We start from the raw sequence: 18,617 nt of genomic DNA, 5'->3' as shown, positions 1-18,617 counted from the left end.
AGATGAGGATGTAGGAATGCTGGTGATGTCTGAATACTTGGATGAGTGGGTTGACAGTTAAGGTAAAGTATTATATCATTAAGATGGAAATGGGTGATTATATGAGCACAATAGATGTGGCAGTGTGCATAGCATACAGCCAAAATTCTACCACAATACTCGTGGACTATGGGGCTTTCTATGGGGAATGACTTCTGTCCCTCAGGTTAAAATAATTTCAAGTGTATGTAACCCATACTCTCATAGTCCTCCTGTTTGCTTTATTGACCACTTCAATACCGAGCACTTTTCCCCCTTCCTGCCCAGGGCAAATTTCAGCTTTCAGTGATGTCGCATTCTGAATGACAATTGCGCAGTCATACAACACTACACCCAAACTACATTTTTTTTATCTTCTTCCCACAAATAGAGCTTTCCTTTGGTGGTATTTGCTCACCTCTGGGTTTTCTTTGTTTTTTTTGCTAAACAATCTAAAAAAGACCAAATTGTTTGAATAAAAAAAGGTTTTCCTAGTTTTAGTTATAAAAATGTGTTTTCTCCTTCACTGATGGGCACTGATGATTTGGCACTGATATGTGGAATTGATGGGCACTGATATGCAACACTGATGGGCACTGATAGGCAGCACTGATGGGCACTGGTAGGTGGCTGTGATGTGCACTGACAGGCGGCACTGATTGGCACTGATATGCAGTACTGATTGGCAGTGACAGATGGCACTGATGGGCAGCACTGATGAAGAGGTACTGATGAGGTACTGACAGGTGTTACTGCTGGGCACTGATTGACACTGTGATGGGCACTGGTTGACACTGTAGTGGGCACTGATTGGCACTTTGATTGGCGCTGACATCAGTTTCTGGTAGGGTACTGTCTGGCAGCTGATGGGCACTGATTGGCAGCTGTGGTGGCACATCTGATGGGGGCTCTGTTGATAATAAATGTGCTGATTATCAGCACAGGACCACTCCTCTGACAGGGAGGGCTGCCGATTCGCTCTCCCTGTCATCACAAACCGAAGAATGCCATTTACCGGCATTTCCTGGTTCACGTGATCATCAGCTGTGATTGGTCACAGCTGATCACATTATAAGGAGCCTCCATCAGAGGCTTTATACCATGATCAGAGATGACATGCCACACTCCCAAACACGCGCTGGCATGTTATCCTGCTGAACGTCATATGACGCCTAGTCAGGCTGACAGAACCACCGCCCAGGCAGAAAGTGGTTAAATATACCATTGAAATAATTGTGTTATACTTGCTTAAAATGAAAAAATAAATAAATAAAATAAACAGGGCAAGGCTGACACCATTCACTTACAAAAAATATTTTTTTATTACTTTTCCAAGTGCATGTAAACCTAAAATATATTTTTTTCAGTATGTTGGGCATCATGTCTAATTTTAATCTTTTTTTTTTTTCTTAAGTAATACATTTTTTGGGAATCCTTTGCAGTTTCTTACCTGGAGATCACACCAGTAGCAGCACTTTCTATAGCAGGCTGACAACACTAATTAACTTCCTCAATATTATCATCAGCATTGTAAGTCTGCCATGAGTTCTCCTCCAGTGTGAGGTGGTGGCTTAGTGTTGTCAGCCTGAAATAAGAAGAGTTGTTCCTGGCAGAATCTCCAGACTGTACACAGAGAAGCATGCTGGAAACTCTACTGAGAAATATATTTGGGGGTTGCATAAAGTGCAATGGAACAATAAATGTTTTTTGCAACACACTAATATTGCATCTCCAATGTTATTTCACACATGGAAACTTTTTTTTCACTTCTTTTAGATGCTGGAATCTAAGTGTGTGGACTCTTGTTTGCCCGGAAACAGAAAAAAGCCAGGATCTTCAATCCACTCTTGCTGCTATGACTGCGCCCCATGTTCAGAAGGGCAGATATCCAATAAGACTGGTATACCTTATTTATATACAGTTTTTTATTTATTAATGGTTTTTACCTTTAGACTGAAATTCAGAGATGTGCAAAAGCAGAGTATATCCTACTCTAGTGGTGCAGGGAATAACATGTGGGTTGGTGTAATACTACTTCTAGCCTATACGTTTTTGGACTATTGAGGGAAATCTTCACGTATACGAAGATATAATTCATACTAACTACAGACAGTTTACTGGGCTTTTGTGTTAAGATCCTAGCACCGAGATTTAGAATTTTCAGTAAAGTCCATACACTATATGTAAGATATTTTTTAAAGTTGAAATGTAGCATCCCTCCCCTCCCAACAAAGTTCCCCTCAGGATTTTTTTTTTAATACCCTATACTTTATTTGCTTCCTACAGTCCTCAGGCCGGTCTGGCATTTTCACTTTTTATCAAAAGTTGTGCATGAACAAGAAGCTCATGAAGGGTTTTACTCCAACAATCACCCGTGAGCAAGAGAGAAGGGACTATTATGGTACCCAAATGAGATAGTCATAGAATTATATAAAAATGAACATTTATTAAGAAATTAATAAAAAATAGGTAAAGCAATGTACATCACACAAATAAAAATTCAGACAGAGATGAAAGGGTTTACAATAATATCGGAAAATCACACATAAGGGGGACAGGATCTTATGGAGTGAACGTATTTCTCAACAGGTTTCGCTGCTTGATTGCCGCTTCATCAGGAGATATCACTTATAAGGTCTAGTGTAAAAAGGAAAATTACTTTAAACAATGCAATCATTATATTACAAATTTATATGACATCATAATAACATCACATTCAATTTCAATTTTTACAAAAACTGGTATTAGGAGTGTTACAAAATGTCTTGGTGACTCATCCAAAATCAACCCTTGACAATCACAGTGGCACAGATTGATACACCCTCCATTGGGGTGACCCCCTGGGGGCGGACACGGGGGGCAAAACACACTGGACAAGGGGCCAACTAAGAACAGGATACAGAAATGCTCATAAGATTTGGCAATCAATAATCAATCAAATATAATTAGAGTGCCCGAGATTAAATATAATGTGATAAAAAATATACAAAGGAAATAAAATAAATAAATGGATAGAAGCGTCCCCAAGCCAGACGAGAAACCCCTAGAAAACGTGACTTGTAATAATTAATCGTGATAAAAAAATCACAAAGGATAATGAATAACATACATTAATAAAATACCACTAGAGGATCCTATGTTCAATTGAAGACCAAAAAAATGGGCTAGGGTCATAAAACACAGAATGGTCCCCAAAGAGATGGTGGTCCAAGGTGTAGAAAAGGTCTAAAAGGGAATTTAACATAAGAAAAACATAACATAACATAACATAAGAAAAAACAAACAAACAAAAAAACAACCCAGGACTAAATATAAGATTGGGCCAATATAAAGTAGTTTTTGCCAATGCATAGGGCAATGCAACCACTCATCAAGGGAGCACTGCCCATGGCATCAAAGATAACTTGTAAATAAGCATAGCCACACTTAAATACTAATACATAAAGCAACTGTACCTGTTGGTAGTCCCGTGTGTCCAGCGTTTAATATACCCCCAATCCGGAAGTGCACGGAGCATCAGTGGCTCCGTGACAACAATTGCATGTTATAGTGCGCGTGCGCCGGTAACCGGCTGCGCGCGCATCCTCTTTGTAAGTCACCAATTGAAAGTCACCTTTACAGCTGCCGATGGATATTACTGAATCAGATTCATCATTGTCTTCGTTATCCTCACAGGCCACGTTCCATCCTGTGAATCCCCATGCTTTGAGTTTTCCCCTTAAGAGATCCCTAACAGGCAATGGTTATCCAACTAAGGAACCCAAAAAGGGTAAAAAAAACTGGCTAAAACTACTAAAGTACAACAAAATACACGTACAGGGACTCAAACTACCGAACCCGAGGCTTCGGCCTCTACGTTACATAATGTAGTTCCCAAATTATTACAACCCCAAATCCAAGCCCATTTTCCCACAAATCTTTTAACCCCGACAATCACAGATTCAACCAGACAAAAGAATCTGGATGCATTTGTGCAGAAAACACCCCCGCCCCTGATCTAGCAAATATCAAAGAAACAACTCCTATTGATACACCAATGCTCAATATTATAAACCTTACATTTATTGAGCTAACTCCAGAAGAAACACATGTATTGCAGCTTGGCCTTGGCATCAGTCCATCTGAGGCAATCAATATTTATGAGACCATTAAGGATCTTTATCTATTCGCTCGGAATTTAACGTACAGTTTTATATTTGACCCAGATAGAAAGAAGCTAAACCTTGAAAAAGAACTTGCTGAACGTACTAAACTTTTTATGATGGAGGAATTCAGGGCACTACGGGATTTGATGTTGCTTTACGAAGAAGGAGCTACTGATTCACTTGATCCAAATGATGTTCTTGGACGAGAAGATCTGGCTACCGATCAGACCTCAGCCTCCTCCAGACTGTTAGTCAATACAACATCCAATAAAAAACTCAAAACCAAATCGTGTTCCTTTCCAGATCTAATGACTTGTCCGGCCATTTGGGCTTTCCTGTATGAGTCAATAAAATCTTAAAAAACACCAGTGGCCCAAATTACCATCTAATTTAACCAAAAAACAGAAATGTGCTATTAAAAAACTTAAAAAAATAACTAATTTGGTTATTAAACAATCCGATATGGGAGGAAACTTAGTGCTAATAACTCACTCGCAATACCAAACTATGTGCACTACAGTCTTGTGTAATGAATCCTGGTACTCCCCTATTAACCTTACTTCAAACGAGTCCTTCATTGCAGAATTTAGACATTTAGTCACCGGTGCTTTCTGGCAGGGTCTCATAGATGAAGATACCCTGAAGTTTATCAACACTACCACACCACGCATACCAACATTCTATACGTTGCCGAAAACACACAAAAATCTTTTGATGCCACCGGGATGGCCTATAGTCTCTGGTATGGGTTCCCTTACTGAAAATGCCAGCAGATTGGTAGACACATTTCTTATGCCACATGTTCTAGGACTACCTTCTTACATTAAAGATACCACTGACTTATTGAAACATATTGAGGATGTGCAGATCCCTCCGGATGCCCTCCTCGTGGCTATCGATGTTGAGGCACTTTACTCAAGCATCCCCCACGAGCAGGGCGTCCGGATGGCTGGCACTTTTCTAATAGCACAGGACCACACCACGTGGCCCTTCAATAGGTTTATTCTAAAACTACTAGAGTTTATCCTTACTAGGAATTATTTCTTCTTTATGGATCAACTATATCTATAAGTCCAAGGGGTAGCTATGGGCACATCATGTGCCCTCTCATACGCCAATTTATACTTAGGCAGATGGGAAAGATCAATTTTCAGTGATGACACCTTACAGCACTTTCTGAACCATGTCCTTTGCTGGCATAGATTCATAGATGACCTCTTTGTAATCTGGACTGACTCAGAAACAGACCTTAAGTCCTTTATTGACACGTTGAATCACAACAATTACAATCTACATTTTATTTATACTGCAGATAAATCAAAGATCTCTTTTCTTGACTTGAATATCATTAAAAATGCATCTGGCAAACTCACTACTGATCCCTACCGTAAGCCCACTGCGGGCAATACAATTTTACATGCTTCAAGTTCGCATCCCCGTCCTCTGGTTCGCAGTATTCCATAGGCCCAATATCTTAGATTGAGGCGTAACAGCACAGAGGACGGAGATTTCTTTGTTCAGGCCAATGCATCACGAGAACACCTCTTGGCTAGAGACTACAGTCAGACCAACTTAAAAAAGGCCTTTAATAAAGCCTTTTCACATGATCAGGCATCTCTATTATATGGCCCTCCACGTGCCAAGGCATCGTCCACCATAAAAATTGTGACCAAATATTCCATGCATCATCAACAACTTCGGCATTTTTTATCCCAACATTGGCATTTACTATCAGAACATCACATAATTGGCAAGTATGTTTGACCAACTCCGGAGCTAGTCTTTAGGAAAGCCACTACCCTTAGAGATAAACTCACAAGTAGTCATTATAGAGCCCACCCTAAACTGATGGAAGGACCTTGAGGTACCTTCAAGTGTGGACACTGCTCTAAATGTCACTGGATTTTAGAGGGAGATTTATTTACTTTGCCCAATGGTGAGATTTTCTCACCCTCTCTACATGCTGATTGCGGTACAAGAGGAGTGATTTACCTAATGATATGTGTTTGCAAGGCCTTCTATGTGGGCAAAACTATTAGGGAATTGCAGCAATGCTTGGGTGACCATCTGTATTATTCTACAAATGGGAAGCTGACCACTGTAGGGCGACATATTGGGATCCATCACAGATTTCAGCCTGAAAGTGTCAAATTCACAGTGTTAGAAGTAGTTCCACCAGACCCCACAGGTGGGGATTGGGACTGCCAAATTCTTAGACGAGAAGCCCTGTGGATTGAGCGCCTTAATGCTCTCACACCCCCTGGCCTTAATGAGGCCCATTCATATAAATACTTCCTTTGAAAAGAAAAAAAACATTTTTTTTCCCTCCCTGTTTGTCTATTTAACATCTTGCTGACACATCAGCGTTGTCTGCTAGTCTGTGACTGAGTGTAGAAAATGTAAATTATCAGGGGCGTGGCTTGGCACGCAGAGGAGATGGCTGCATAGACCCAGAGCTCCCGGAGACCCACGGCCCATTAGCGCTTCTCTGGCCACATTTACGCCGCAAAATGAGCAAACAACCGAAGCAGGCTGCTGGGACCAGTTCGCGGCAGCAATCGGTGTCCTCCCAGACCCGCAGCATTCAGGATATCTTCCTAACTCAGGCCCGGCCAGGCCGCAACACACCGCGCAAGATGGCGCTGCCACGAGGTGAGGAGGACGAGCTAAGTGACGGCTCCCAGAGCGCAGCAGATGATCCGGTAAGCGGGACGGGGAACCCGGATCAGCCCCTCACGCTAGGAGACATGAATTCCATAGCCTCGGACATAAAAATACGCTGTTTACAGCGATCACGGATCTTAAAGCTGATCTGCTTTCCCTAAATGAGAAAATGGCCACAATGGAGAGGGCGGAACACAGGAGAGACCGGGCTGTACGCGGGTTGGAAGTAACGATGGCCTCTCATACCGCACACTTAATTAACATCAATAAACATTTAGAGGACCTCGACAATAGGGGTAGACGCTGCAACATTAGAGTGCGAGGAGTTCCAGAGACAGTTGCCCCAGGCCAAATACCATCTGCACTCCGCTCCATATTCAACAACCTACTGGAGAACCCAGCTGACACCCCCATGGAGTTTGTACGTGCACATAGGGCTCTGAGAGCACGGCCTGCTGAAGCTGCACCGCCAAGGGACATTATTTGTTGTCTCCAGAGCTTTCCTTTGAAAGAGGAAATACTTAATCAGGCCCGGAAGAACGCGCGGATCCAGTTCAACGACAGTGAACTGGCTCTCTATCAAGATTTGTCCCCCATTACCTTACAGAACAGGAGGGCCCTTCGTCCGCTGCTGGAAGCGCTTAGAGAGAGGGGAATAGTCTACAAATGGCGCTTTGCTTTTGCGCTTCAGGCCACATTAAATGGGAGACAATTTCTTCTTAAATTGCCTGAAGAACTTCCTGACTTCTGTACTGCTCTGAACATTCCGTTCGTAAACCTCCCTGACTGGTATGCGGAATTCAAGACCCCTTCGCCTGACCTCAGTCCGGACGTTTCTCCCCACGCATCGCCTGCGAAGCCTCCGACGAAGAAAAGTAGAGGAGGAAGGCCGCACTCGAGTTCGGGGGAACGTCTTTTCATGTCTGCACGACAATCTAGGAGCCGGGACCGCATCTGAAGCATGCCGACGTTTGGTCGCCTAGTCTGCCCAAGATGACTGCGGATCTTTATACCATCTATGGCCAAGTATTGTTACGGGACGTTTTTCTGCTCCCCTTTTTTTTTTTTTTTGTTTTGTTTGTTCTTTTGCTCACTGACTTACCTCATTACTTACCTCTCTGTAACTGATTTTACGCATAGCCTTGGCAAGCTGCCTGTACTAGGCTGAGATTGACTGTCCCGACCCGGAGACCAGGAGTTGCCTTGAAATGTGTTTAAGTACTACATATGGTCTCCTTTTTCGCAATGGTACGCTACCCCGACTAAGGTGAGACGCTGGTACCCAATGTCTTCAGATCTTTGCTGGAGATGTAGGGAATCAGCGGGTGATATGCTGCATATCTGGTGGAGCTGTCCTAAATTGAAAGACTTCTGGGGAAAAATGTGTACATTAATCTTACAGATTACAAGCACTACAGTAAAACTTACACCGGAGTGCTGTCTCCTGCACATATCGAATTTACCACTGAGCAAGTACAATCGATCCTTGACTAAATACTTGCTAATAGCGGCTAAATCTCTAATTCCAAGATATTGGAAGCTCCCTACGGTGCCCTCAATAGCAGAATGGGCAAACACGGTTAATCACATTTTCGCATTGGAAGAGCTACTTGCCACTGCGAAAGACACGGCTGAGAAATTTCATAGGACCTGGTCTCCCTGGGTGCAGTTTAAGTACTCGGTGGCTTTCCGGGACCTGCTTTCCGGGTGAGGCGTTAACCCTAGCTCACAATAACGGGCTTGAGTATTGAATATATGTTCTGAGGCAGACAACCTAACGTTTGACAGGTCCTTCCTGGGGCGATAAGCCCTGCTCTCTCCTTTTCATCTTTTTCACACCTCGTCTCCTCTCTCTTCACATTTCACTTTCCATACCTCTTTCATCTCTCTCTTTTCCCTATCCACCACCCTATTCCCCACACTGTTGTATCTATCCCAATCATCTTAATAAAGATATTGCTGAGAAGTAGTAGCCACGGCTTCCTCGAGTTTTGCACAGGAAGCAGTTTTGCACATACAGAATGAGATGGCTACTCATAGACGGCAGTTATGAGCTCATTTGTTTGAGCACTGTGATATTTTACACCTGATTCTGGCGATATGTTATTTCTGTACAACAAGTTTGCATATTGTTTCTGTGTATGTACATTTGCTTAAAAATTTTTTATTGTTTAAAAAAAAAAAAAAAGAACAATTAAACAAATATAAAGTAATTGTAAACTTAAATTGGCAATAAAAGTGTAAATACACTTTAAAAAAAAAAAAAAAAAAAGAAAATGTAAATTATATATCTTGCTTTGCCTTTTTAAAACCTTGGGTTTTGTTTTATTTTTCCATGGTTTGTTCAGTTATGTTAATTTGATTTAATGGTGCACATACACTAATTGAATTATCTGTATGGGTTCATGTACTATCAAGGACGCCTCCTGCTGGGTTGAACTGGCCATTACCCTGGTCCAGCCCTCCCTTTACCGCAGGATACGTCCTCGATTATCTTATTCATTTAGTACTATTGTTTCAATGAATTTATGTGTTCTTTGTGACTCCCCCTGAATTGCATGGACATAGGCGGTCTGAGGAGTTTATTGTCCCCCCATGTGCGGATACGTGATGTCTGAGGGAGGATTAATATAGCTCCAGGCTGTGGGGCAATTTCCTCCTTTCCCCCTTTTGTTTGCACCCAATCGTGTCATAACTCTAGGGGTTATGCGCGTGTAGCTACGCACGCATTCAGTCACCAGACCCGGATTTATCTTGTTTCTTGCTAGGACATGACAGTTGCGCGATCCCGATGGATGACGTGTACTTAGCTCATGCCCACTAGTTCTTATGTAGGTATTTGCTGGGTTTTCCCTTCTGTTCTACAGGAGGGTGCGCGCGCAGCACCAATATTGGCGCACGTGCACTACTATATTTTACGGACGCGCCCCCCGGTCACGCCTATCCCTCCTCCTATCATCTAACCTCTCTAAGAGGAACACGCGCGCAGCCGGATACCGGCGCACGCGCACTATTACATGCAATTGTTGTTAGGATGGGGTATACTAAACGCTCTGGGGATCAGCGGCGTTGAACAGTGCTGGACACATGGGACTACCAACAGGTACAGTTACCTCATGTATTAGTATTTATGTTTGGCTATGCTTATTTACAAGTCATCTTTGATGCCATGGGCAGTGCTCCCTTGACGAGTGGTTGCATTGCCCTATGCATTGGCAAAAACTACTTTATATTGGCCCAATCTTATATTTAGTCCTGGGTTGTTGTTGTTGTTTTTTTTTTTCTTTTTTCTTGTGTTATGATTCTTGGGACGTTTTCCCTTTTAGACCTTTTCTACACCTTGAACCACCATCTCTTTGGGGACCACTCTGTGTTTTATGACCCTGGCCCATTTTTTGGTCTTCAATTGAACATAGGATCCTCTGGTGGTATGTTATTAATGTATATTATTCATTATCCTTTGTGATATTTTTTTATCACGATTAATTATTACAAGTCACGTTTTCTAGGGGTTTCTCATCTGGCTTGGGGACGCTTCTATCCATTTATTTATTTTATTTAATTTATATATTTTTTATCACATTATATTTAATCTCGGGCACTCTAATGATATTTGATTGATTATTGATCGCCAAATCTTATGAGCATTTCTGTACCCTGTTCTTAGTTGGCCCCTGGTCCAGTGTGTTTTGCCCCCCGTGTCCGCCCCCAAGGGGTCACCCCAATGGAGGATGTCTCAATCTGTGCCGCCCTGATTGTCAAGGGTTGATTTCGGGCGAGTCACCAAGACATTTTGTAACACTCCTAATAGCAGTTTTTGTAAAAATTGAAATTGAATGTGATGTTATTATGATGTCATGTAAATTTGTAATATAATGATTGCATTGTTTAAAGTAATTTTCCTTATTTTTTTTTTTTTTTTTTTTTTTTGTTTCAATAATTTTTATTGAAGATTTTCAGCAGAACAAAGCAAAATAGATGAACATTCCTTATAATAATCAAGTAAAATCCACTTTTACATAAACAAGGGTAATCTAGAAGAACAAAGATCTAGACAAAAACCTAACAGTACATATCTGTATAACAACCAGACATGGTGTTTCCATATCAACTGCAGTGTCATGGACCCATAGCATTCAATTAATTCCCAACCGTGGAAAACGTCCAGGCAAGGCTCACAAGCCCGTAGCCCCTGATGCCCCAAACGGGAACAAGCTGCAAACCAGGGGCTGGGCTCGCTCACCAAGACCAGGGCACTCCCCATCCATCTCCTCCGAGGTCCAAAGTTTGAGGTACCGCTAGAAAATTGTGTAATCAATTAGTCCAAAAGATAGCTACTGTCTGTCATCTAACCCCTTTCGGGGTACCACATATTACACCAAGAGAGGTGGTGAAGGAGGGAAAAGAAAAAAACGTGTGAAATGATAGAAAAAGGAATAAAGAACGTAAATTGCTATTCAGGCATTACTCACTCCATAGGCCAGGGATCCAGGCCGCACCCCCGGAATGAGAGAAATATTACACTTTGTAGCCCAAGGTTCCCAAATCAACCGGAATCTCTCTGTTTTGTCTTTCCATTTGGCCACTATTTGTTCTTGTACCATAATCCAAGTTACCTTGGTTTTAAACATCTTAAAGGAGACCGTGTGTTTCTTCCAGGCTTTAGCTATCGTAACTTTGGCTCCAAGAAAAATAAAAAACGCCAGTTGCTGCAAATGTTTGGGTAGAGTCGGGATAATGTGATTTAGCAGGGCTGTACTGGGATGTGGAGCTATGGTGGTCCCTGTAATGGAGCTAATTGTGCAGAACACTTTCCGCCAAAAAGTGCGGATGCGAGGGCAAGACCACCAGACATGAGACATGTCACCTTCCAGATCACAGCCCCTGAAGCACACTGACGAGGAGCCCTGAAAGATCTTGCCCAGCCTGGAAGGAACATAGTACCATCTAAATAAAACTTTGACACTCGCCTCTATGAGCGAGATATTCAGGATACCTTTGTGAGCTCTCATCGCGGCCCCATACCATTGTTTCGACTCCCAGGTGTGGCCCAAGTCAGCTTCCCAAGCCCGAGCATAAGGGGGCTTATTGTCCGTCTTCAAAAGAGCCGCGTAGATCAGTGAGATGCCCCCCCTCTGGTCCGTAGCCTGAGCACACCATTGTTCATATTGTGTCATAAAAGGGGGAAGTGGCTTAGAGGTCCAAATGGAATTTAAAAAGTGTGAGAGTTGCGTAAATCTATATAATTCCGAATCGGGCATATCTAGTTTCTTTCTGCAGTGTGTTAAAGATAGACGGCCTGTGGGGGAAAAGAAGTGTCCAATTCTGTATAACCCCTTATCTGTCCACCATTTAAAGGCTTCTATATCTTCCCCCGGGGGGAAATCCCCATTGTGGAAAATGTGTGTTAGCGGTTTCAGTGGGGAGATCAGCGATTCCCGTTTAAAAAGGTTAGAGCTCAGCGCCATGGAGTGTGAAAGGGTGGGAGAAAGAATCGCCGGTTTGCGTTTAGGGTTTCAAGTCATCAGGAAATCTATCGTGTGGTGAGGAGTAGACTGTCTTTCCATCAACAACCAATCCGGTTTTACAGAACCGGAAAAAGCCATAGATATCTGGGACAATTGTGCTGCTTGATAATAACCCCACAGGTTGGGGAGACCCAAACCCCCTTGAGATTTCAGCCGGTATAGCGTGTTTGAGGAGCATCTGTAACCTTTCTTCCCCCAAACAAACCTCACAATGTCTGATTGTAATTTGTTCAGAAATGTTTTGGGGATCGGAATCGGGAGGGAACGAAACAAGTACAAAAGACGCGGTAAAAGTGTCATTTTCACCGCATTAATCCTACCCAGCCAGGAAATCCCACATCCAGACCAACGAGTCAAATCCGTTCTACATTTTTTCGCCATGTTAGGATAGTTAGCTTGAAATAGCGTGTGTATGTCCAAAGTGAGATTGATCCCTAAATAAGGAAGCTGGGAGCGAGCCCAGGAGAAGGTAAAATTGTTCGACAGTTGGGAGAGCATATCCGCGGAGATCGTAACGTTCAGAGCTAAAGATTTTTCCATATTGACCTTTAGGCCCGAGATCCTACTAAAATCCAATAAAGTCCAGTTAATTATGGGCATAGAGGTTAAGGGCGAGGTAACAAAAAGGAGGAGGTCGTCCGCATAAAGAGCACATTTGTGTTCACAAGACCCGCACATGACTCCCCTAATGTCGGGGTTGGAGCGTAAGGCAATGGCCAAAGTTTCTATGGCTATGGCAAAGAGAAGCGGTGATAGTGGGCATCCCTGTCTTGTCCCCCTACCGATGCTAAATGCGTTAGAGTACCTACCCATCAGACGTACTTGAGCCGTAGGATGCGAATATAGTGCCGATATAAGGTTAAGAAAGTACTGGCCGCACCCCCATCTCCCCAGAATATCCGTTAGATATGACCAGTCAATGGAATCAAACGCCTTGTGAAGGTCGATGGATAACAGAAATCCTTGTTGCGGGGTACCCCCATCCCACTGTGCCTTAAGGAGTGTTATAATATCTACTGCACGTCTAATCTGGTCTGGTCCCTGTCTCCCAGGGATGAATCCCACCTGATCTTTGTGTATGTATCTAGGGATAAAGCTTGAAAGTCTGTTCGCCAGAATTTTTGTCATTATTTTAATGTCATTATTCATAAGCGAAATAGGCCGATAATTGCCCACCTCGCTGGCATCCTTTCCGGGTTTTGGAATCACTGAAATAAATGCCGAATTCATATCCGGGTGCAAGGAGGCTCCATCCCTGAGAGAATTGAACATTTTCACCAGATAAGGGGCCAGACCAGGGCCAAACTTCTTATAATACCCATTGGAGAATCCGTCCGGACCCGGAGCAGAGCCCACGGTAAGAGATTTAATAGTGTCAAGGACTTCTGCAAGAGTGAACGGATCCTCCAACAGGTCCTTATGTGCCTTGGATATCTCTGGCAATAGAAGAGCATTCAGGAGTGTCTCGCGGACATTTGTAGGGGGGACAGGGCCTTGTTTATATAAGTCCGAAAAGAACCGCATAAAAGTTTCCATTATTTTAGAGGGATTCTGAGAAAGGTCCCCGGAATGTACCCTGATCTTAGGAAAAGAGTGTGAACGTGGCTTGGGGGTCAGTTTTACCGCTAATTTTGAGCCAATCCTATCCTTCTGAGAATAAAATCTGGCCCCCGTCCAGGTAAGATGCTGAGCAGCCGCTGTAGTCAAGGACATGTTTAGTCGGGCCCTGGCCTCGTCTAGTTTGGCTAGGGAATCTGCCGTGGGTCGTTGTTTATGTGCCTTAGCTAGTGAACGGAATTCTCTTGTGAATTTGAGAGTGTCGGCCTGATGTTGTGCTTTGAGATTAGAGGACAACTGTATCAACTTACCTCTTATTACAGTTTTATGTGCAGCCCATAGTGTAACCGGCGATATTTCCCCTGTATCATTCAGTTCAAAGTATTCTCTGATAGAAGCCGCTATGTCTGCGCTATGTGTAGGATCGCTCAGAATGGATTCCCGGAGACGCCAGCACGGGCGACTCCCTGAACCCATAGGTCTCCTGGACACTACAACCACCATGGAGTGATCCGATAATGACGAGTCAAGAATTCTCGCATGTTCTAGCAAGGGGATCGTTTGGGGTTTTGTAAAAATGTGATCTATTCTAGCATAAGTGTGGTGTGGAGCCGAAAAGTGTGTATAGTCCTTTGCCCGTGGGTTCATCTCTCTCCAAGTATCAATCAGATCCTCAGAGTGGATCGTGTGGGCAATGTTAATGCTCTGTTTTGACGGACGTTTAGGTTTGGACCTACCCGATGCTAATTTGTCAAGAGAAAAATCAAATGCTACATTCGAGTCTCCTCCGATAAACACCGTGCCCTTAAGGCGGTGTCGCAGCTTCCCCAGCATGGATGTAAAGAAGGTGCTTTGGCCCTTGTTGGGCGCGTAATAGGAAACAAAAGTGTAGCATTCCCCATCTATGTATCCGGATACCAGTATATATCGACCCTGAGGGTCCATAAAAGTCTCAGGTTGAGATAGGTTAATATGTTTGGAGATACACACTGCTACCCCTCTAGTTTTGTTCTCTGCGGAGGCTAGAAAAAATTGAGGATAATGTTGATGTAAATATGTGGGTTTGAAAGTAGAAGGGAAGTGCGTTTCCTGAAGTAAGAGAATGTCCGCGTGTACGGAGCGGTAATGTTCGAAGAGCTTCCGTCGTTTGAGTGGGGAGTTAAGGCCTTGAGCGTTGTGTGAAAGAATTTTAAGGGTGGGCGGCCTAATGGGTGTATCAGTCATGGACCAGAGGAGGGCAAACTACACAAAAGATCAAAGACTCACCGCTCCTATGAAGAGAGCCATACTGTCTGCGATTCATGAGCCACCAGTAATAACCACAAAAGTCCCGGAGTGCAGGCTGGATGTCAAAGCTGAATTGGAGATACCTGCAAAATACATAGAAAGAGAGAAGAGGGGAAGAAAAGAACATGAAGAAGAAAGGAGAAACAAAAGGAGAACGGACAGTAGCATGAGAAAAACCATGTCGCATGATCAATATGCTATCAAATAAATTCCTACAGGGGATCCCAGTCCCCATCAACCCCCCTGAGTGGTCAGAATCCCCCCAACCACCCCTTAATTGCAAAAAGTCGGGGAAACCCTAGAAGAGGGTATCCCGACTGCGGCTCAGAAGCTCCGAAAGTGCCTCTGAACCAGGAGGAGCGCACTGAAACCACCACCACCCCGCCACCTTTAACTATATAAACTATTGGGCCGGCAAAAGCCCACATTCAACTGCTAACAGAGCGCCCATAATGAGCTGAAACAGGGTAACTGAAATTCTAGACCCAGATCAAAAGGTATGCACCCGGTAAGTCGATCCAGTCCCACCACCCCACTCCCCCTTTCCCGCACATAAGTATGGTGGTGCACTGACCTAACCTCTATCGAATCTCTACCTAGGTCCCGTATTAAGTTGTACAACAAGATAAACATAAACATGAACTAAGGCAGGCTCCCTGGGACATCCCTTGTGGCCGCTGAGAGCAGACCCAATGTTATCAACAACAGGATAGTCACATGTCTGGTCTTGCCGTTGTGAAAATAGTCTGTTTCACCAACTGCAAAAGTTATGAGAGTCAGTTACCGATACCTCAGACAGGAAGTAAAAGAGGCCATCCTGGATCTATGGTAAAGAACAGATATTTTTTATAGGGAAAAGAGAAAAGAAAAAAAAAAAAAAAAAACACCCAAAAAACGGAGTAATAAAGGCCCAACATGTATGTCTCCAAATGTGAGAACACCTCCCTCATATTTCCCTGTACATCAAAGAGGGAGTGAGGGGGGCTCCCGAATTTCCCTGTGTCCCAGAGCATGTGGTACAATCAGGGGATCCATTCAAAAAGAAAAAAAAGGGGTAGAAGAAACAAAAGCTGTCTCAAGGTGGTAAATTTTCCTTTTTACACTAGACCTTATAAGTGACGTCTCCTGACGAAGCGGCAATCAAGCCGCGAAACCAGTTGAGAAATACGTTCACTCCATAAAATCCTGTTTCCCTTATGTGTGATTTTCCGAAATTATTGTAAACCCTTTCATCTCTGTCTGAATTTTTGTTTGTGTGATGTACATTGCTTTACCTATTTTTTATTAATTTCTTAATAAATGTTCATTTTTATATAATTCTATGACCATATCAATTGGGTACCATAATAGTCCCTTCTCTCTTGCTCACGGGTGATTGTTGGAGTAAAACCCTTCATGAGCTTTTTGTTTTGCTTATATTAATATGGGATGAGGGTACCCGCTTTACCTTTTGTAATAATACCAATTGAGGCATTATCATTTTCAAAAGTTGTGCATGATTCCTCCACAGGGACTGAAGTGTTCTCATAACACAGCTTTGGACAGTGATTGGATGTGGGGCCAAAGGGAGAATTCAGAGTCTGAGATTACACCCACCACCCTGGCATGAGGGGATGGTTTGATGGTTGTGCCATTGATCTTGACAGAGAAGTCAGGGGAAGGGGCACATGGGGAGAAATATTATTATATTATACTATATTATATTATATTTACTTTATTAATATCAAGATAATCTACGTATTTACAGGTGTGGTGACCATGACCAACACAAAGATATCTACCTGAATAAAAAAAAAGGGAGAAGTATGCAGTTAACATTTATGGGACCTATGCAGAGTCTCCACTTGTTGGTGGACAACAGGGTAGCACCATTAAAATATATTCACACTAGCTCAACATTTTTCCAGATGCAGCACACTTTAACCACATGCCAACCAGCACACAACGATAAATGCTGGCACAATGGCATGGCTGGGCAAATGGGCGTACAGGTACGTCGACTTTAAGAGGTGGCATTGTGGGCACGTGCACGCCACGTACTCTGTGACCGCAGGTCCTGCTGCCCTGATGTCTATCGGCTGCCCGCAATCGTGTCAGGGAGTGGAAGAACGAGGAGATGTCTATCTAAACAAGGCATTTCCCCGTTCTGCCTTGTGACATGACAGAGATCACTGCTCCCAGTCATTGGGAGCAGGGATCGCTGTCATGCGAGTGGTAGCCCATCCCCCACAGTTAGAATCACTCCCTAGGACACATTTAACCCCTTGATCACCCCCTAGTGTTTATTCCCTTCCCTGCCAGTGTCATTTACACAGTAATCAGTGCATTTTTTTTTTTTACAGAGTTACATAAAAACATGTAATTACAGAGGTGTTGTTACAGGTGGATATAAGGATACAATCATATTCTAGATACTGGAGGTAGGGTGTGTTAATCCACCTTTTCTGTGTCATCGGGTCAAATGAGAGTGGACTGAAAGACAGTAGGGACTGTCCTGGGCAAGATCCGCGGATGTTTCTGTGTGGTCTGGTATCATGTCAAAGAGTTATCAGTTAAATTTTATGCTGCTGGGATGTGCTAGCCAAAGAGACCATTGCTTCCTGAATTTGTGACTTGTCAGGTTCATTTTTGAAAAGAGGTATTCCATATGACAATGCTCATTGAGCATGTTAACAAGCGACCTCGTGGTCGGGGGGAGTGGACTCTTCCATTCTCGGGCAATTGCCAAACGTGCTGCAATTAGAATGTGATGTATAAGTGACAGGCTAGTTGTAGGCCAGGGTTGGGGGTCCATCCTGAAGAGAGCCATCTGCGGGGTCAGATGCTGGGAGGAATGAGTGGCTTACTTGGAGTGAGTGAGTTGGAAAAAATTTTGCTAGTCGGACAGGTGTGTAGTACCATTTATGATATATCTTCATCAGGGTTTCCCAGTGGGTCACATTTTTGGAGATACTGGTCTGTATGCGTAGCGATCTGTGCCATTCCTCCATAGGGAATGAGGCCTTTAGCTGGGACTCCCAGTAGATCAAGTTCGTTGGTTTATGCGTTGAGGTTGGTTGAGATAGGAGAGCGTAAATGTGAGAGACGCCTTTAATTTTGCCAGTGTGAAGAATGAAGAAAGAGAGCAGACCCCTGGAGATCGTTTCTGAGGTACTAGGGATTTTTGAGAGGATATGTCGAATCCTAAGATAGATGTAAAAGTCCTTGTTTGATATGCCAAACTCTGTGGAAAGTTGTTGGAAGCTTTTGAGGGTCGATTGGAGGAATAAGTGACCAAGAGTCATAAGACCAGCTTCATACCAAGGTTGGATGTTTAAGTTTGGAGAGAGGAGTGCCAGTGTCAGGAACGGAAGCTTTTTCAGGGTGTCGCTATGTATTCCTTTTGTGCTTGGCTGAGAGCCTTTAGTTGCGCCACCCA

At 43.4% G+C, this 18,617-nt stretch overlaps 1 protein-coding gene across 1 annotated transcript in view; it reads left to right on the top strand.

Annotated features, from left to right (window-relative positions):
- The window catches only part of LOC143941273 (vomeronasal type-2 receptor 26-like), an 80,296-nt gene that overhangs the window by 53,335 nt on the left and 8,344 nt on the right, over positions 1–18,617 (top strand). Inside the window, exon 4 of the mRNA XM_077463309.1 lies at positions 1,795–1,918. Within this exon, the coding sequence (XP_077319435.1) occupies positions 1,795–1,918 (124 nt within the window). The remainder of the gene's footprint in view (positions 1–1,794; positions 1,919–18,617) is intronic.

This window comes from Lithobates pipiens, unplaced genomic scaffold, assembly GCF_037356315.1.
Source record: "Lithobates pipiens isolate NorthernLeopardFrog02 unplaced genomic scaffold, aLitPip1_a1.2 Scaffold_3, whole genome shotgun sequence".
Lineage (NCBI taxonomy): Eukaryota > Metazoa > Chordata > Amphibia > Anura > Ranidae > Lithobates > Lithobates pipiens.
The sequence above is the reverse complement of the archived record's forward strand: the minus strand, read 5'-3'. Positions and strand labels throughout refer to the sequence as shown.